General features: G+C 37.5%; 1 protein-coding gene across 2 annotated transcripts in view; it reads right to left on the reverse strand.

Moving 5' to 3' along the window:
• Window positions 1-21,013, reverse strand: part of LOC131537541 (NACHT, LRR and PYD domains-containing protein 12-like) — a 53,488-nt gene that overhangs the window by 26,552 nt on the left and 5,923 nt on the right. For both annotated transcript variants that reach the window (XM_058771061.1, XM_058771062.1), the window contains exons 2-11: window positions 16,681-17,085; window positions 15,447-15,536; window positions 13,651-13,785; window positions 11,599-11,646; window positions 8,703-10,506; window positions 8,353-8,526; window positions 7,581-7,754; window positions 7,305-7,475; window positions 7,031-7,201; window positions 4,345-4,506 (exon numbers count right to left, since the gene is read on the reverse strand). In XM_058771061.1, coding sequence (XP_058627044.1) covers window positions 4,345-4,506; window positions 7,031-7,201; window positions 7,305-7,475; window positions 7,581-7,754; window positions 8,353-8,526; window positions 8,703-10,506; window positions 11,599-11,646; window positions 13,651-13,785; window positions 15,447-15,516 — 2,909 coding nt within the window. In that variant the 5' untranslated portion in view covers window positions 15,517-15,536; window positions 16,681-17,085. The remainder of the gene's footprint in view (window positions 1-4,344; window positions 4,507-7,030; window positions 7,202-7,304; window positions 7,476-7,580; window positions 7,755-8,352; window positions 8,527-8,702; window positions 10,507-11,598; window positions 11,647-13,650; window positions 13,786-15,446; window positions 15,537-16,680; window positions 17,086-21,013) is intronic.

Below are 21,013 nucleotides of genomic sequence, written 5' to 3' on the forward strand. Positions count from 1 at the left end.
TCCAGTGCGCATCTGTGTTTACATGTGTCAGTTAGAATCCACTCACCGCTCAAAACGCTGGACTTCTTGTTCAGTCCTGAGTTCTGCAAGCTAATCCTCTCATTATAACAAAGTGTAGACACAATGTAAATAGGAGATTTACTGTGCAGTGCAGAGAGATTCCTTGATTAGCCTATAACGGATTTTTCTGAGATCGCAAAAAAAACTGAAATGACAGCTTTTTAGTGATTATTAAGAAAAAAATAGGGTTGCTCTTAAAAAAGTTAGAAAACCACTGCTGTAGAGTACAGTACAAAAATAATTACACTGCCCCAGCATCCTGTCGTTGGTCTGGGACAGGCCAAAGAACCTCTTCAGCATCACAGGCTATACTGGCCCTGGCTAGGCAGCGGGAGTAAAGTCCTCTTGCATGCCTGATCCAACCCTGACACTTTGATTTGAGTGAAAACAACGTATCTGTGTGGCGCAGCTGACACAGAAGAGCATACGCTGTTTGCGTTCAGTGCATATTCTCCAAAACGGCGCTAGGAGGAGACAAATTTGAATAAAGTTTTTTTTGTAAAATAAAGTTGAACCCCTGATGTCACATGGATTATTTTACCGATCTCCTTGCTACGTTTCTGGACCTTGATCTTGTAAGGACCCTTGTTGTCTGAGAGCTCTCAGATTCCATCAAAAATATTGGTAACACTTTATTTTAGGGTCTCTTAACTAGTTGCTTTTTAATATGTATATTACTAGAATATTAGCCATTTATTAGTACTAATTAAGCACATATTAATGCCTTATTCTACATGACCTTATTCTACATCCCTAATCCTACCTACTTTACAACTACCTTACTAATTATTAATAAGCAGCAAATTAGGAATTGATTGAGGGAAAAGTTGTAGTTAATAGTGAATAAGTGTTCCCTATTCTAAAGTGTTACCAAAATATCTTAATTTGTGTTCCAAAAATGAACAAAGGTCTTATGAGTTTGGAACAACATGAGGGTGAGTAATTAATGACAGAATTTTCATTTTTGGGTGAACTATCCCTTTAATGATGACTCACTTATAAAGACAGTCCCTTGCCTCCATCTACTGGCATAACAATGATAGTAGATAATGAAATATTAGCATTATACCGTCAGTGGCATAAAATAAAATACTGTTTATTGCAATTATTTCTTGCCCAACAAAAAGTAGTTATTGTGACCTACACACAATTTATGCTATTTTTCAATTAATGCAGCATGTAAGTTAAACTATTAAAGGGCAATTAAATTACACTGAGGCAGATTAATGCTATCTGATGGAAATAAATAGGCTAAATAAAATAAAATGTAATAAAATTTTCAGGAAAGTGGATCTCAAGGGCCGGAGATGAGAACTGCTGGTGGAACCACTGGATACCATCATTACTTTTATTATATGTATTTAAATATTTTAGAAAACTTTTGGTTGAGATTTTGATTTTTTTTTGTTTGTTTGTTTGTCTTCTGGCTGAACTAACTGGTAAACAGCTGGCCAAAGATATTTGTTGTTTATGCCAGAAAGCATATAGAAAGAGGAGAGTATTCTGTCTCAGTCACAATTCATTTATTTAATATAAAAGAAGATGCATTGATTGTAAATAGTGACTCAGGCTGTTAGTAAATCTCCTTTTATGTTCCACTGAAGATAAAACTCACATTCCGGTACAAAATAAAACTGTGTATGTTATGAAAAGTGTCATTCTTGAGAAAACTATCGCTTTTAAATTGTAACATGGAGATATATATATAAGTATTTAAAAAAACAAAAACAAAGAAAACAAGTAGGAAATAGTTGTTGATTGTGTGTTGTCATTTAACCAAATGAAATCAACATCATTTCAATGTAAGGTACATTGCACTCCACTGTCATCTTTCATTAAAGGCATAAATATAACTTTAAAAAAGAGTTTATATGGTTGCTTCTTATTTATTTTGTTTCAATTAAAACTGCTCTTGGTGTTTGTGGTGGTGTGGCAGGGCTCAGACTAATGCTCTTTAAATCTGTTATATTGTTGTGTCCTCTAGAAACCCCTAGACTTCTATCTACATTGAGACATGGAGTAGTTCAAAATCAAATACTAAAACTACGGATGCACGATATTATCGGACTGATACTGGAATCGGCCGATAATGGCTTTAAATGTAAATATCGGAAATATCGTAAATATGAAAAATTATGCCGATATGTCTTGCTGAGAAGAGGAATACGTTAACTCACATGTGCTCAGGGTGTGCTACTGATTAGATCACGTCAGCAGTGTGGCTCATTCTTGAAGCAAAGTTTTTGTCTGAATGATGATTAGATTTACTCTTTTGGATCGCTGCATTTAATCTGTGAAAGCACGCACAGAATGAGGTGTTCGGTGTGTGATAGAGTGACCAGTTATAGCACCTGCAGTGGCAGCAGCGGCAGCCTCCCCCCCGGGCCTAACGCCCGTGTTGGCCTACTTCTAATTAACCCTTTAGGCGCCTGGATTTTGACATCAAGATTTCAAAAGCTTGTAGCTTGAAAGGGTTTAAAGATAGAGATCTACTGTAAATTAGAAAAATGTTGGGCATGACCTAAAGTTTATGTGGGGAGTAAATATACTCATCTAATTTGCATATTATGATGTCATCAGGGGGCGGTCCTCTTGAATTTCATAATATTCAGGAAATAGTAGATATTGAATTGATATTTGAACTTATTTGCATGTTTTTTTAGGTTTTTTTTGTCTTTTTATCCTCATTCCACATGATCAGGAAAAGAGGAAACCAACAATAAAACAGGAGAAAGTACTAAATTATTACTATATTACTATACTATGTGTAAAACGCATGTGAACAGTAGCCTACTTTTTGATCAGTTCATCAGTAATATTCAGGAAATAATAGATATTGAATGGATGTTTGAACTTATTTGCATGTTTTTTTATCCTCATTCCAAATGATCATGAAAAGAGGAAATCAACAGTAAAACAGGAGAAAGTAGTAAATTATTACTATATTACTGTGCCATAGTAAAATACATGTACCTATTTTTTTTATCAGTTGACCAGCTATCTGCCCAATCAGGTATCTATGTGACAGTTTATAGTTCTTGAGAGTATGTACCTCTCTTTGCATGGCACAGCGCACAGACCTACCCCTCACTGACTGCACCTGTACTGCCTGCCGGCGGCCCTTTGAACGCGCGCGATCAGAAAAAAAGTCGCAGTCTGGCCGACCATCAGCAACGCGATGCCTCTCCTATGGACACTAAGACCACGTCCACCCCTGCCACCCTCATCCCCGTTGGGCAAGGCTCGAAATTATCACTTGATGGTGCTTCGTGAACACTCTCGCCATTTACGGCGGCGCCATTGCGCATGCAAAGATGTACCGGGAGATGCGCGATCATTAGATGGCCGATCGTCATTTCCAAAAGGCAAATATTCCCCTTCAGAGTCAGAATAGGCGAATAACATTTGCAACACGTCCTCACAGTACAACTTTTTATTAGCCATTTGGCGATTTTCTCTCACAAATCTCACAATTTACTCAGACGCTAAGAACTGAACTGCTTCCGCATCAATGACACGATAGCTCACTTGCTCTGCTATTTCCTCGAACAATTTTGGTCTAGAATCGAAGTACTACATGTCTGCCATCTAGTGGTAGGGAATACAAATGAGATACTACACCATATTAGGAACTACAGTCTGTTTAATGAAGTATGACGTCTTGTCGCAATTTTGCGACTTTGACGCTTAGAGGGTTAAATTAAATAACGAGTATGTTTCGATTTAAAGGTAAGAAGCTATAGCTTACATTTAAAAAACAAAAATCACAAACATGACAATGAATATTGTAAATTACATAATTTTATATATACTGATTTATTCATTAATGTGTGATATATGTTTTTTATTTTTTAAACAGAAAAGCTCTAAAAGATTTTCAGAATTTTTACAACTCTTTTGCTTTAGACCATTTACAAATGTTAAATCTTAAAATAAAATGTTAATAATAATAAAAACACTTTCTGGGGGGGGAAATGCAGTGATTCATATATAGTTTATTTATAGCTATTTTCAAAGCTTCAATGTACTGTCAAAAAACCTTCATTATTGTTTATTTAATCCTAACAAATAAGTTCTTGTTAAAAACTAACCAAAATGTAAAATATTTTGCTTATAATTTCTGCACAGGAGAGACTTGGTGTTGGTTCCAAACAAAAGGAAAATATATCAGTATAAGTATCAGTATCGGCCAAAGAGAGTTGAAAAATATTGACATCAGATATCGGCAAAAATCCAATATCGTGCATCCCTAACTAAAACCTAAAAACTTGCTGTTCAACATACTTGAGTTTGTCCAGATTCTTGAGTTTTTTAGAGAGCAGCTTCACTCCTGAATCTCCTGGGTGATCGTAGCTCAGATCCAGCTCTCTCAGGTGTGAGGGGTTTGAACTCAAAGCTGAAGACAAATAACCACAGCCTTCCTCTGTCACCATACAGCCAGATAACCTACAGACACACACAGCAACGGTCCGCATTAGTTTGGCTGTCAGACATCACTAACACAGTCATTTGTGCTGTTATTTTCTGTAGTTTCAGTCACAAAAGTAAAGTAATCAGAAACAGTTATACTCCATTAAAGTACAAATGTACTTAAAAACAGGCACAAAGTACTTCTACATTGTCACTAGACACACAGGGTTAACCTCCTGGGATCAACAATGGCGCCGTCACTTTTTAATTTTTTCATGATGACAGCGAAAAAAGAACTTAAAATGCTCCGTTATATAAGTGTAATACATAATTTGAATCTGAAAAGGTCTTTTATTTGTGTACACTCACAATATCAACAAAACAGTGTGCTTTTGTGAATTAAAGAAAATATACATGGTGTGCTTTCAGCCATTTCAGTCTCTGCGAATATCATTCTGAAACCCGTCAATAAAATTAACTGAAACTCAGCGAATACTTGACATACAGACATGAGGAATAAATCTATGGAATGCTCGAAGTGTCTACTTTGAAATTAAGTAAGTCTTATCGACAACAAATATTCTGTGTTAAAGTAATCTGTAGGGTTTGATACATAAATATAATTTAATTTAGCTCAAAGGGAATCATTTATGATTTTATAGGGAATTTGAACAGAATCACTGTTTTGCGGCTGATCACCGAGTCGGCAGCGATTCACTGAACGAGCCGCACAACATTAACTCTGCACTGGATATTACAATCCAAATTATAGTGAAAACACTATTAATAAGCACAGTAACAAGATCGGCAGATTAAGACATTAACTTGTAAGCAGAAAACACAAGATACTTCTCTTTTAAATATAAATACGACTTTATTTTTATAAACCTAAGACATAAACTAATCTAACACATGAACCCTCGCGTTGAGTTTCTCAATGAGGCTAAAATTTATATTAAATGCACCAGTTCAGTTAGGATCTGGAGTTGTTTTACTTGCGTTGCCTTTGGTTACAGGGATTCCTTTCTGTCGTCGTCGTTGCAGGAAAGGGGTCTTCCCAAGTTGGTGATTGGCTGGAAGTTCAGTAGTCTTTGAAGTGATGTCTTGGGAAGCCAATGGTTGGGCATTGGCTGAGGATGGTCTTGGAGTCCGTTGCTGGTTGAAGTTTGAAGCGGGTGCAGTCGGAGCTGGACTTTGCGGCCAACTTAACTTTTGAACATGAGACTCAACGGAAAGAAAAGAAACTAAAGTAAAAGAATAAAATGAGTAACGAGACTAGGTGATTTTTCTTCTCATCATGGTGTTAAGTAGCAACTGGCCTGTAGGCCAGAGCATGCTCAAAGAGCGCTAAAACAGCGTCAAAACGCGGTGGCGAGAAGAAGAGAGAAGGGACGAAAAGAGGGAAATTTGATGGTGTCCTGAGTTCTTAAACTCGGCTTCTGGACACATCCCATCTGGTGTCTTGACCAATTAGATAGGCTATTGTCTTAGCTAGGGTTGTTCCTTCCATCATAAATTAGCATGTTATCAGTCACATGGTCTGAATTTTACACACTCTTGCAAAGTATAATTTTGGATGTGATTTCTATAACCAGAATATGATACATTTGACAAAGAATCAGTTGGAAGAAACGTTTCAAGCTAGAAATGTCAAACTCATACATACCAAACACGACTAACCTTAAAGTCATTCAATAGTTATTAGAAAGACATACATAATATGTGCTTAAAACATGATAGTCTAATGTGTGGTTACATACATAATATAGTGTTGTCTAGCAATGTCCTTTTAGGATGGTTTTATGTGCATATGAAAAAGAAAGTCTCTGTATAGTTCTGTGTAGACCAAAAGACATGTTCTTTGGACAGAGGAATTTCAGTTTGGTTCTTTGTCTTCTATGTGTGGGGGAAAAGTCAATCTAAAGAAGCTTGTGATTTCTCTTGTGGAACACATGTGATGGCCATCTCTTTGACCATTAATCTTGATTATTTGTCCCAAATTTGACGATCTCCTTCCGGTATTGTACTTATCAAATAGTGTTCTTTTGTCTTAATGTTGCAAGCTGTTCTGTGAAAGAGGCTTGTTGGTAAGGCTTGCTCCATAAGTCAGAGATATGAATCTTTACGACGTTGTCCTGTTTTCTTGGGCCTCTCCGGAATTTCGGCTCCTCATGTTTCGATGTTCTGATCGAATCTTAGTTTTGTCTGACTCGTTCTGATGCTACAAATCCGTACGAAACTGAGGTGAGGCACAGTTTTTCCTGTCTGAGCTCATTATCTGTAATGTGATAATGCCCATGAACAGTGTGCGCTGTTCATATGATAATTATCTACGTCAGACACGCAGACATGTAAACACCCACATCGCCTCCATAAACAAAGTGTGAAGATTCATCAAGTTCATCTCGGCTACTTTTAATTTTTTGAAAACGGCACGCTAAGCCAGAATTTACCTCAGAAGAAGAACGCAGTTTTTTGTGTTTATGAATACGGTGTCACGCTTCACTCTCAAACTAAATGTGGTAGCATGTTGTTAATTGTTTTATGGAAAACAATTTACCTCAGTATCTCCAGCTTACAGTTTCTCTTCAGTCCATCAGAAAGCAGCTTCACTCCTGAATCCTGCAGGTCATTGTTACTCAGGTCCAGCTCTCTCAGACGGGAGTTTGAGGATTGTAAAACTGATGACAAACTCTCACAAGACTGAGCAGTGAGATTACATATGGAAAACCTGAACGAGAAAAACAGTAATTGCACACAGAATAAATCTTAGCAATGTGATTTTTAATGATTAATGAAAAAAAAAAAATCAATGAAAGTGTTTGAAATCAAACCTCAGTATCTCCAGCTTACAGTTTATCTTTAGTCCATCAGAAAGCAGCTTCACTCCTGAATCCTGCAGGTCATTGTTACTCAAGTCCAGCTCTCTCAGACAGGATTTTGCGGATTGTAAAACTGATGACAAACTCTCACAAGACTGAGCAGTGAGATTACATATGGAAAACCTGAACAAGAAAAATAGTAATTGCACACAGAATAAATCTTAGCAATGTGATTTTTAATGATTAATGGAAAAAGAAAAAAATCAATGAAACTGTTTGAAATCAGACCTCAGTATCTCCAGCTGACAGTCTGGACTCTTCAGTCCGTCAGAAAGCAGATTCACTCCTGAATCCTGCAGGTCATTGTTACTCAGGTCCAGCTCTCTCAGACAGGAGGTTGAGGATTGTAAAACTGATGACAAAGTCTCACAAGATTGAACAGTGAGATTACAGCCATATAGCCTGTGAAGAGAACAAAACAAACAGCCATATTAATGTGTTTATCAGGTTTATAATCTGGACTGCATGTTTGTCCTAAATACAACATAAGCATTAAAGTGGTAGACTTTAAAAAGACATAAAAATGGTATTAGTAACAGAAATAAGCACAGATGCCAGGGCATGTAAAAAAAAATCTCCAAGGTTCATAAAATCCCTCAGGATCAACTCCAGAGTGTTAAGTTTGCAGCAAATCAAACTGACTCATGAATATTTTGATCCAGTTCAACTCACTGACTCCGTGATCTGGTCACAGTGGTTCATGTTATCAACACACTGAATCTGTCTTACTGAAATGAGGCAAGTAATATAATATAAAAAGTAATATAACAGTGTGCAGAGGATTTGATTGACAAAGTGAAAATAGAGCTACTATAATAAACGCATAAAGAAAGGGAACATGTTTTATATTGACGTGAAATTGTAAATTGAAACAAACTGTTCAAAAGAATCACTTAAGGAAATTTAGGTATTATTTCATTTCTCATAATTGGAAAATTGCATTACAAAATCCCAGGTTTTCCAGGATGCTTGGAACATAGTGATTCAGTGAATGTCAAACCTCAGTATGTTCAGTTGACAGTGTGAACTCTTCAGTCCATCAGAAAGCAGCTTCACTCCTGAATCCTGCAGGTAATTGCTACCCAAGTCCAGCTCTCTCAGATGACAGTTTGATGATTGGAGAGCTGAAGACACAGTTTCACAGCATCTTCCATAAAAACCACAGCTGTCAAATCTGCCAATACAGAAGGTTATGCTAGTTATTTTCTGATATTCAGTGTTTCTGCAATAACTTATTTTACCCTTCATAATCAGAACAACAAGATCTTTTACAGAATATTTCAACATTTAATTGTTTAGTGATGTTAGAATAAAACATCTGATCAAACAGCAATCAGTGAAATTACTCACAGGGCTTTTTTGCAGCATCTCACAGCTGGAATGAGTCTCTCGTAATTTTCTTGTGATGAAGTGAACCTCTTTGGGTTGAACTCATCCAGCACCTTCTCTGACATCAGCAGTACTGTGGTCAGCATGGTGCACATTGAAGATGAGAGTTTTCTTCCTGGATGTTCATCTGAACTGAGATATCTCTGGATTTCCTCATATAACGAATGATCCTTGAGCTCAAGTAAGCAGTAGAATAGGTTGACTAAAGCTTCATCTGAGATAAAGTACCCGTCTTGTACTTGTTTAATGTATTGAGTTGTCTGTATGATGCTCTCTGTGGTGTCTTCATTGCGTGTGATCAGACCTGTGAGCAGGTCTTGGCTGGATTTCAGTGTAATGCCCATCAGAAACCGCAGGAACAGGTCCAGATGTCCTCTCTGACTCTCCATGGCTTTATCAACAGCCTTCTTTAGTAGCTCCTGCAATGTGACATTTTCTTTGGGATTATTAAAGAAAAACTGAAGCTCTTGCTTGTTCTTGTTCTTCTCCAGGTAACAGATGAACACATGCACTGCGGCGAGAAACTCTTGAACACTCAGATGCACAAAGCAGAAGACCTTCGTTTCATGAAGTCCAGCTTCCATCTCAAAGATCTCAGTGATCATTCCTGTGAACTCCTCACTCTTCAATCCTGTGAAGTTTTCGCTCACATCAATACCACATGCTTCCAGATCTTCCTCATAGAACACAATGCTTTCCTGCTTCAGCTGTTCAAATGCTAGCTTGGCTAGCTTCAAAATCATTCCTCTATTTGAACGTAAGAGCTTTTTACGTTGTCTTTCTGTCTTTTCATCATACTTCTGGTTCTTCATCTTCATCTGTATCAGCAGGAAGTGGATGTACATTTCAGTGAGTGTTGTGCTGATGCTCTCTTCACTGTTGTTGATGAGAATATCCTGAAGTACTGTGGCTGTGATCCAGCAGAACACAGGAATATGACACATGATGTAGAGACTACGAGACGTCTTAATGTGTGAGATGATTCTGGAGGCCAGAGTCTCATCTTTGATTCTCTTTCTGAAGTACTCCTCCTTCTGTTGGTCAGTGAATCCTCGCACCTCAGTGAACAAACCCACATGTTCAGGAGGGATCTGATTGGCTGCTGCTGGTCGTGAGGTCACCCAGACTAGAGCTGATGGAAGCAGAGTCCCTTTGACCAGATTTGTAAACAGTACATCTACAGATGATCTTTCCTCAAAACTCTGCAGAATTTCACTTTCAAAATTTAAAGGCAGTCGACTCTCATCAAGTCCATCAAATATAAACAGATTACAGCTGGCATGTAGCCTTAATTTTACCAGATTCTTCATTTCAGGATAAAACACCTGTACAAACTCATGGAGACTGAACTCTCTATCTTTTATTCTGTTAATATCTCTGAATGGAAGCAGGAACACACAGTGTATATCCTGATTGGCTTTTCCTTCTGCCCAGTCCAGGATGAACTTGTGCACAGAAACAGTTTTTCCAATGCCAGCGATTCCCTTGGTCAGCACAATATTCTTCTCACTGTTTTCCCTCAATATACTGAACATATCATTGCATTTGATTGGTTTGTCCTGTGTTTGTTTGTTCTTGAAAGCATCATCAATCTTCAGATTCTCATGTTCCTGATTGACATCTTTCATGTCTCCCTCTGTGATGAAGAGCTCAGTGTAAACAACCTCGAGATGTGCTTTATTTTCTTTCTTGCCCTCAAAAATACGTTCTGCTTTCTTCTTCATGTTGGATTTGTGAGTTTCCAATAATTTTTTCAGAATCAAATCTGTTGTTATAAAAGATGATTAAGTTAATAAAACATGGAAAAAGCAAAAAACAGATTTAATTTTTTTAAAAGAAACATGACAAAGCTTTTGCATCAGCCTAATCTCGTCAGAATTCATTCAACTTATTGTAATTAAATCACTTTTGAAAATAACACCAAAGACTTTAAATATACAAAGATGGTGCACATATAATACTTGAATGAGAGAAAATGCAATGCACAATATGGTGAAATAGTCACGCTTCTAAATAAAAGGGCCAGCTGCTAATTGTTAAAATCATCGCATCACTGCAGCTGCACTTATAAGCTTCGGTTGCTATAGAAATAAGTCAGCATGCTGAGACGCGCTCTTAGGACAGTGTATGAGCAATGACTGGTCTAGCCTGAAAAATAAGACTTTTTAAAACTATTTGAGCATAAGAAACAAATCTTACGAGACACTTGTTGCCAGATTTTATTGTTAATGTCAAATTTCATCTTATGCTTAGTGAACAGCTTTCAGAATTCAATGTTTTCCTCATTCAAAGAGATGGGAGCTGTACTTTCATGACTGAAATTGCTGAACGAGAGGCGTTTCAAAGATGGCCGCCGAGTGAAATGACTTGTCTTAAATGGAATTGGTAATACATTCCTGAGGTTTTTGATTTAATGCACTAAATTTTTCATAAATATATTACTCTTGTGGATTTAAGCTTTCAAATCAAGTTATCCTGGTATATTTACTTTTTTTGAATGCCTAATTTGTAAACTCAGTACACAATACAGGGCTTCATGAACATCTGGCAGTGAATGCACTGTTTCTGTGTATATAAGGTATACTGTCGTGGTCATTGCTGGTCACATACAGTGGTTGGCTGAAGTTTCTGGCTGTTGAGGAGGTCAATCTGGTTAGATCTGGTGATAAAGTACATCACTCCTCACATTTCACTTCTGTTCTAATATTAATACTGCTCCCAAACCTGATCTGCCCAACATTATGAACAACACCATTGCATGGCAGTGTTTAGGTCACTGCCACTGATATTCTTACTCTAACTGTGATTTATACAGTGAAAATTGTGAAAAAAAAGTTTTGAATACGACTGATAAGACCTTGTTTTTCTGTGTGTTTCTCTGCTGTCTCTGAGAGTTTTTGTGGCTCTGTGAGAAGAGAAAAATAGTGAGTAGAAAAGTTAAAAAGAAGTGTGAAAATATGCAGATACATGAAAGAAAATACTGTAAAAAATATCTGCCTATGAACAATATTATCATAAATGAACTGAGATATTTAGAGGTGTATCACAGTCTTCCCTGTTATTCTCCTCCTGAGTGTATCATGAGTCACCATTCACTTCCCTTATGTTAAGTCACCACAGAGAACGTGTGAGTGAAGAAATGTCACACAGCCTCCTTTGTATTTTTATAAGGAGTTATTTTTCAAGTGATGTATGTTTCTACCTGCCACGTTATTATTAAAGGACTATTTTCCTTCATCTTCTTTGTGTGTGAGTTTATCTTAGACTCCCGTTTCAAGACACTAACAAGTCAGAAAAATATCATACTTACATGAACTTTAATAGGAATAGAGTTCACAAACACTCAGCTGTAACATCTGCTTATGATCCTTGATGGTCGTTGGGACTTTATGTCTTAAGAGACCCTTTTAGCCTTTTGACATCTGCATATAATTCACAGCCTGGCCCCACATTCTACCGTTATATGGGTGCTAATTGCCAAGGGTTGTCCCCCCCACTGTCAAAAAGACGCTAAACAGATCGACTATCTTGTCTCTCCATCGGACTTCAAACACATTCCAAGAGAACTAAATGACCCTCGGTACCAGGCCTGTGGACTACCCCCACGATCACAAGATACATAACACACACATAGAGGCATTTTCTTTATTTAGACCATAATTAATCAGTTACAAATGTATCTGGTATATGCATGTGTTGTTTGTATGTTTCCTTATTATATTAGCCTAGTTACCATTCATTATTCGTATTAGTAAGCTCTAATCACTCATATTCAGGTGTATGAATGTATCTCTGGTTTAATACCTTTTAGATGTCTCTTTCTTGATATCAAAATGATCTGCTCTTTATTCCTCAAACAATGATGTACACTATGTGATCGTGAAATGCATCATACTATTTTTACTGTACTGTGGGAAAAATTACGCCAGTCTCCAGATTAGTCATAAAACATGCAAATGAGGTGTCAAGCGGGACAAAAAAACACTTTCCCGCTGAAACTATGTGCCTTGTTATTGGTCAAACTAATCAAAATGGGTGTTACAGGGAAACCAGATAAAACTTCTCCCACACCGAAAAGGCAGTTCTTCTCTTTACTTTCGGTGCCCTGGAGACACACATATCACCTTGGAAACCTCACGACTCCCCTTCCGGGGTAGTCCGATCTTCTGGCAGTTTTAAGTTTAGTAACTTTGTCGATTCACTTCGGACTAATCAACCCATGGCTGAAGCTTGACGAAGCTTTCACTCCTAAAGGAATTCATCAGGAATCTACGCATTATACATGCGCCAGGATGCTTTACTCAGCACCCACAAAACCCATGCAAGTAACCGCTTATTAACTATTTGGATGCGCTTCTAGGCTTCGACCCCTTTTAATTAAGGTGATGTGATTATCTGATGGTTAGCTGATGTGTAAATCTTGCCATTACACTCTCTCTTGCACGCGAGCGCTCCCTTGCTCCCCCCTCCCTCTCTCTCTCTCTCTCTCTCTCTCCCTCTCCCTCTCTCTCCCTCTCCAGGCCTTCCTTGCGTTGGCATCTATGTTTAATGTGTGTATGTCTGTGTCTAGTTCAATGTTGCATGTTCCCCTGTAGTGTAGTTTAATAAACATCCATATATATTCACACTTGGTTGTCTGTGTCTGCTGCTCTCAGAACGAGGTCACTTTAACGTCCGGTCTTGTTACATGCTCGGGAAGCAATGTTTCAGTAAGGAAATTATTTGTCGTAGCCAGAGAAATAATTTTCCCTAGAGTCAATAGACGGTCCGTACTGCGGACGAACTAATCATTTTATTGTACTATTAATGCTACAGTTAATTCCTGAAGAGCAAATTTGCTACACAACATTATTTTACTTTTCTGCTAATAAGCAGTGTGTCTCAGTCGGCACAGTTACAGTGACAGTACCGTGTCCTGCAGTGTTGTAGTTGAAGGTCACTGATGTGATGGTGTTTCCAGTGAGTACAGAAGCATTTACAGTCGCTCCTGTCTGAGCGTTCAGATCAACACTGACTCCAGTATGAACACCACTGCTCATCTGGACTGGAACACAGACAGAGACATTCATTACATTTCCTAAATGATAATTTCCAAGTGAAAAGAAGTATACTTGAATGCACTAAAAAAAATACTTCAATACCAACAAGTACATTTGTAGTACACTCTTATTTTTGTGCTAAATAAAATGTTAGAAGTTATACACTATAAATACACTAATTAAAAGTATATTTCTACTTCAGCAGTACTTCAGTGCAATTGCAAAAGTATACTAAATACCACTGAGATTTAAATTGTATTTTTGCAGTAGTATACTTTATTTCAATGCACTGAAATTCAGAGGACTTTTATTGGTGTATTTCTTAAAAGTGTGCTTTGAATGATTTAAAAAATAGTTCAATGTTAGTACATTTTTATATAGTTATCCTAAGTTTAAATGAAATTGATTATATTTAAAATATATTGGTAATTCAATAGTTATAAGTACATTTTCCCAACTTTGCTACTTAAGTACATTTAATATAAATATAGTTTCAGTCAGGTGCTCTGGAAGCGCGGGCACTGGAGGGACTGGCCCAGGAGAGGCGGGCACTGGAGGACGCTGATGAGGAGCAGGCACAGGAGGGCGCTCGGGAGGCACAGGCACAGCATAGCACTTTCGAGGGGCTGGCACAGGCCTGGGGGGAGCCGCGACTGGTGGGCTTGCCATACTCTCTGCTGGCGGGCTTGCTTTGGCTGCAAACGGCAGCGTAGAATTCCCCGCGGACGGCGGCCTTGCGTGGGCCGCAGGTGGCAGCGTATTTGCATGGGCCGCAAGTGGCGGCGGGCTGGTTCTGGATCGGGGCTGGACTCTCTCCAGACACCGGAGGATCCCTTCTCTCCAGTTTAGTCCTGTGGTGTCTGAGAGGTCCACGGGGCGATGGTAATTTGCCCTGATCCAGAACAGAGAGCTGATGGTGGCATCCTCCCACGCAGTCGCTGCGGCGAGCCTGCAGAATTCCCAGGTGAATTCGACGAAGGGGAGATCTCTGCAGGCTAAGGTGATGAACTCTGCGGCGACCTCCATTGCCACGGTGGAAAAACAGGAACAACAAAAAAAACTCACAAGAAACGGGGAAAATAAACGGGGAAGCACCGCACAGAGGTAACGGTTAGGGTCAGCTGTTCTGTCACGTTCCGTAGGAGCCAGGGAACGAGGAGACAAGGAACTTTTCCAAAACAGACTTTTATTCATCCGAACGCTAGAACACAGGAGTCACAGGAGACACGGAATACAGGAATGACGAATAACAGCTGACACCAGACACAGGGAACACAGGGCTTATAAATAGAGGAGTAAACTAGATAATGAATGACACACACCTGGAGCTAATGAACTAATAAACCTAAACAAGGACAGGAACAAACCAAATATGGGCACGAGAGGAGGGGAAACACAAGACACAGGAAGGCAGGACTGACAGTATGTTAAAAGCACATGCTCAAAAGTTCATATTCATGGTGTCCCAAAATAGCACAGTTGAGTACACTTGTTCTTAAGATTATCTTAATAATTTTTAGCATAGTAAGTACAAATTAGTGTGCGAAAATAGAGCACTTTAAGTACATAATGGAAGTGTACTAAGTGCACTTAAATAAAGTGTATTTTACTGCACTTGTTTTTCACCTGGGAACTTTAACATTACTGGTATTCTGTTCTTCATTACCTTGCTCATGTTTCAGTTTTTTTTCTTTCGGCTCATCAAGTGTGTCACAATACTGCTCAACAGATGCCATCGTCCTTCACCAACTCACTGCTGTTGGACAGGAAGAAAAAGGTTTTTAAAGCTCCTCTGTCATTAGACACTTTCCAGAAATAAATAAGGATCTATTTGAAAATAAACATGTAAATAAAATATAGCAGCATTTATAAAATATGAGACATTAAATGTCTCTCTGTGGACATATTATTCACTATATTTAAAGAAACAAATAATATTAGTTTTTATACACCAAGAATCGTGTAAAATAATACAATAATTTAATTATTAACAGCAGTTGTTCATCACTAATGCTCGATCATCACTTAATTAATCGCTTAATTATCTCATTAACTTTAAAGGTCCTTGCACACTGAGGCTCTGAATATCACTCAGAAATGGTCCAAATTTTTTTAGTACGGACAAAAGTTTCAGAGGCAGTGTGTAAACATGATTGACACAACATGAGGACGTATTTAATTTTTAATGTGTGAAATTTTCCTCTCAAAATTTCAGTGTGAAATTTCAGACTCAGTGTGCAAAGACCTTAACTCTGCTTCAGTGTTACTTTAATACTTTTTAGATCGTGACCAAATGTTCTCTGAGCAGTGTTCAATTAACTCCGTAGGATCTTTAGGGCAAATCATACAGTAATAATGTGATCAGAAGTGTGCCAAAAAAATTTAAAAAATAAATTCCTAATTTTATGGAAAATAACATAATTTTTTAAGGTTGTTTTCTTTTCTTTTAAATTGTAGTCAAAACTGTAAAATAACCTCTAAATCAGGGGTGTCAAACTCAGTTCCTTTTATCCAATTAGCAAATCCTGCTAATTTTTTTCTGCATAATGATGCATTTAAAAGTAACGACCAAATGGATGTTTATAAAAGTTCACATTGCTGTTGCAGATGAAATATAACACAGATATCAATAAAACTTTTTTTTTTTTTTTTTTACCAGGTTAAATGCTGATTATTAGTAACTCTCAAACCCCTTTTTGCAAACCTCTCTACCTAACGGTCGATCGCGCACATCCGCCACGTTTGTAGTTTTTCTAACGCGTTTTATACGTGTTTGTAATTCTGGACTGAATCCTTCGCCAAAGCGCAATGGATTGTCGGCAATTTTAGCCATTAGAGTGTGCACGGATCCACACTTCAAAAATCGACCTGAAATAGTAGACAAGTAGATAGGGACCAACCTGGTGGTGGAAGGGGAGGAAGGAGGGGAACTTCGATGAACACCTGCGAGTGGCAGAAAGGATGGTAAGATGAGACTTTTATAATTCAAGCAGAGCGGTGATTGGCTCAACTAAATTAATGACATATGACGTGAAATTTGAGTCTTTCTGGTAGAACTTATGCTACGCTTTCATTTCTACCAAAAAAGACTCAATAGGCGGAGAGTCATTTGAGAGAAGTTTATTCTGTAATAAAAGCAAAACCAGCCAATAGATCTCTTTAAGTATCTTGGCATAGGCCCCATCTCTCGTCCAGGTCTTGGGGTTAACCGGCAGGTCGTGCTTGAAGATGTAGGCATGGCCTGAACCTACCCCCAAAAGAAGATGAAGAATATCCCAACCTTTGGGATAGCGATTATTAGATTCCTGTAATTAAAAGTAAAGCATTAACCGAATGTTGAGGGTACTCTATGCCAGCATTTAACGATTAACTTTAAGTAAAATGAGAACTTGAGGTGTTGTGTTGACCATAATGCATGGAAATTAGAAATAGGAGACTATCGTACAACTGAGAGAAGCTAAAAACTCCTTAATATTTAAGAAGAACTTGAAACCACATTATACAGACATAATTACTTTGGCCATGATAGGCTGATTCGTGATATGACGATGTTAACTGAAAGCCACGATAGGCAATGAAAACGAGGGTCGAAAATGCCCAATATATATATATATATATATATATATATATATATAAGGGGTGTCAACGTTAACGCGTTAACGCATGCGATTAATCAAAAAAATTAACGTGTTAATATTTTTTAAACACAGATTAATTGTTTGATAAAGTTTGACCCCAACTTCTTTCCGTCATCGTAGCGCTGAAGGCTTTCTATCATTGTGTGATGAGGGTACAGCGCCAGTGTTGCCAGGGTAACGGCACAAGTGGGCTATTTTGAAAATACAAAAATTACAGAACCGTGGGCTGCGGTTTACTGGGCTACTTTTATAATGTACCGTGGCCGCCCAAGGTGTATATAGTCAAATAAAAATTAAAATAGATCCTTTTACTAATTTGTACTTGGAATGTATCCCTGGCGACTTAAGAACGGAGAGGCGGTTGTAACATCAAACAACGTGAGTTTCAGCAGAGCACATGTTAAGGCTTTTAGACAGCAGAAATAAACATGACAACAGCCACTATAGATTATATAAGATAATAAACACACAATTACGATAGATATGGTCTGTATGTGATTTTCTGGAGGTGAATGTGTGCATCTGAAATGCTAATTTGTGCAGCGATATAAAAGGCTATACATTTTAACAACAGTAATCAACCAAATTTCACATGTGATCGCAAAAGGAAGTTATTACAAACACTCGATGGTGGTTTGAAGTGAGTTCTGAGTAAAAGTGTGCTATTAATCTCATAAATTGTCTTATGTAGCATGATGCTAATGTAAGCTCTAATGCAGCTGCAGAGCAGGTCCAATTCTTCTTCATAATGCATTTTGTCATAATACCTCACGTAAGGTCGCAAGAAAATGTTTTGTTGTATTTATTTAGTAATACTTTTGATAATAGTTGGGTAAATGTATACTGGGATTGAAGCGCTGATAAAATAAAGGCTGATAATGGCTGAATAAAAACAAAAGAATAATGATTAAAGAATAATAATATTATGTCTCATACCTGGCGGAAATGTGAAAGGTTCTGTTTCCTTAAACTAGTTTGTCATGCATTTCTTTTTCAACACATTTACAGGTAAATCCTAGTATTTTAAATTTGCGATTAATCATGATTAATCACAGTCCATGACTGTGATTAACGCGATTACATTTTTTAATCGATTGACAGCACTAATATATATATATATATATATATATATCAGTGGTGTTCCGTCCATATAAGCTGCGAATGCGCCGCATACCCAGGCCATCTGAGAGAAATTAATATAAACATGATTATAAGTTGATCACTTGTCGTTTGAGATGTGACTTACAACTTAATAAAGTGTTGGGTGTAACATCTGCTTATGATCCTTGATGGTCGTTGGGACTTTATGTCTTAAGAGACCCTTTTAGCCTTTTGACATCTGCATATAATTCACAGCCTGGCCCCACATTCTACCGTTATATGGGTGCTAATTGCCAAGGGTTGTCCCCCCCAGTGTCAAAATATGCTAAACAGATTGACTATCTTGTCTCTCCATCGGACTTCAAACACATTCCAAGAGAACTAAATGACTCTTGGTACCAGGCCTGTGGACTACCCCCACATTCCACCTTCATATGGGTTGTCCCAAAGTTCAGTAACTTTGTCGATTCACTTCGGACTAATCACCTAAAGGAATTCAAGCAGAAAAATGCGCTGTTGCTGCCAGATCTCAACTGCCTAAAATTACAGTGTGTTTGATGCAAAACTAACTCGACTAAATCATAAGAAAAAAACATCATAACTGTATATTTCCATGCTTTCTCAAGCAAAGCAGATTTTGAAAGTCCACTAAAAACATAACTGGTCATAGACAATGTTGAAGACGTTATTAAAAAATAAAATAAATAAAAACAAATTTTTTTTAGTAAATAAAAAAAAAAGGTTTATAAAAATGTATTTAAAATTTTAAATAATAACAAACATCAGGAAAAAATAAGAAACAATACCTTTGTTTTCCGTATACTTGTGTCGCTTACAGTTAAAGTCCTTCTCTGATTTTATTGTTGTTTGCAATGTTACTTGGCAATATTTTTATTATTATTATTAATAATATTTTATTTTATTTGTATTTCTTTTGTATTTTCATGGTCTATTATTGGAGTAGTGTCACCCGGGTTGGAGTTTTAACTCGTAATCACTGGTAATAAAAAATAAATGAATGAATAAATAAATAAATAAATAAATAATAATAATAATAATAATTCAATCTATGCAGAATCCCCCATCTCCCCACCCTCTGAATATTACATATCATACACGTTCTAGCATTTGAATAACTATGGATAAACCTGAAACTATAGACGAAGGATTGGAGATGAATTTAATTTACAGATAAGGTAGGAATGTGCATACTTTTAAATCGACACCTGCCACGGTGTTTTCCTCTTTGAGTGCATTTTAAAAACTATGAGGAGAGGAGAGGGGGGAGAGGGGGTGTGTGGTCTTAATCTTAGCACTCAGCATACCCGGTTAAAAAAGTCACCGCTCGCCACTGATATATATATACAAATACATACGTGAATGCTACTTTTCACTAAGCCACGATAGGCCAATATTTAATGTTAGAACGATGGTAGATTGATAACTGCGCTAGACATTATTGACCAGGGCTACGTTTAGCCTCTCTCTCTCTCTCTCTCTATATATATATATCCATGATATAAAGTTTCAGTGATGTTTCCGTGGAGCCTCGATAGGCTGAATTCATGAATTCATAACAATATTAAGGTCATAGCCAGACTAGGCATTAAAGATCGGGGCCACTTTTAGCCTTGATAAAATTCTATGATAGGAAGCTATGATGATGCTTTTCTGTGCAGCCTCGATTGGCTGAATTCGTGATGGGAATAGATATCAAGGTCATAGCCACGCGAGGCAATAAAAATGGCCCATGTTTTCTGCCCATGAAGAAAAATATGTAATATACCATGAATATGTAATATACCATGAATGCTACTTTTCACAAAGCCACGATAGGCCAATTTAACGATAGAGACGATGGCAAAATCTAATACCATGCTTGGCATTATAGACCGGACTACGTTTGGTCTCGGTACATGTTTAGATTATATAAATCTATGAATGACTAATTGTCATGAAGCCTTGATAGGCAGAATTCGTGTTTAGAATTAATATTGGGTCAGAGCCATGATAGGTATCGATGACCAAGGACAATGAATGTAATTGATATCATATATGAAATATATTAGAGCCTGTATTCGCAACCATTTCATATTAACCCAAAATAGATCAAGATCGTGGTAGGTGATTATAATTATAACAGAAGCCACGATTAGCAAAAGGCTAGGGCTGCAATTGGTCATGAACATTAAATCTAATATTCCGAAATATTAAATCCTATGGACGCTAAGCATGAGTTAATGGTGATATAACTGAATAAACGTAACCACATATGCACTGATGAGCTCTTAGAATTCTTAATTGTGATTAAAAGTTGTCGTAAATAAAACCACCACCAGTAGCTAGCGAAATGCATAACTCTACCTTGGTTGAAGGTCGAAAGAGTTCTCCAAATTTACTTTGCTGAAAGAGGAATAACCTGGAAGTACATAGTTGAGCGAGCAGTCTGGTGGGGCGATTTCTGGGAACGTGGTTAAATCTTCAGAATTTAACA

The sequence above is a fragment of the Onychostoma macrolepis genome, chromosome 03 (assembly GCF_012432095.1).
Source record: "Onychostoma macrolepis isolate SWU-2019 chromosome 03, ASM1243209v1, whole genome shotgun sequence".
Taxonomy (NCBI): domain Eukaryota; kingdom Metazoa; phylum Chordata; class Actinopteri; order Cypriniformes; family Cyprinidae; genus Onychostoma; species Onychostoma macrolepis.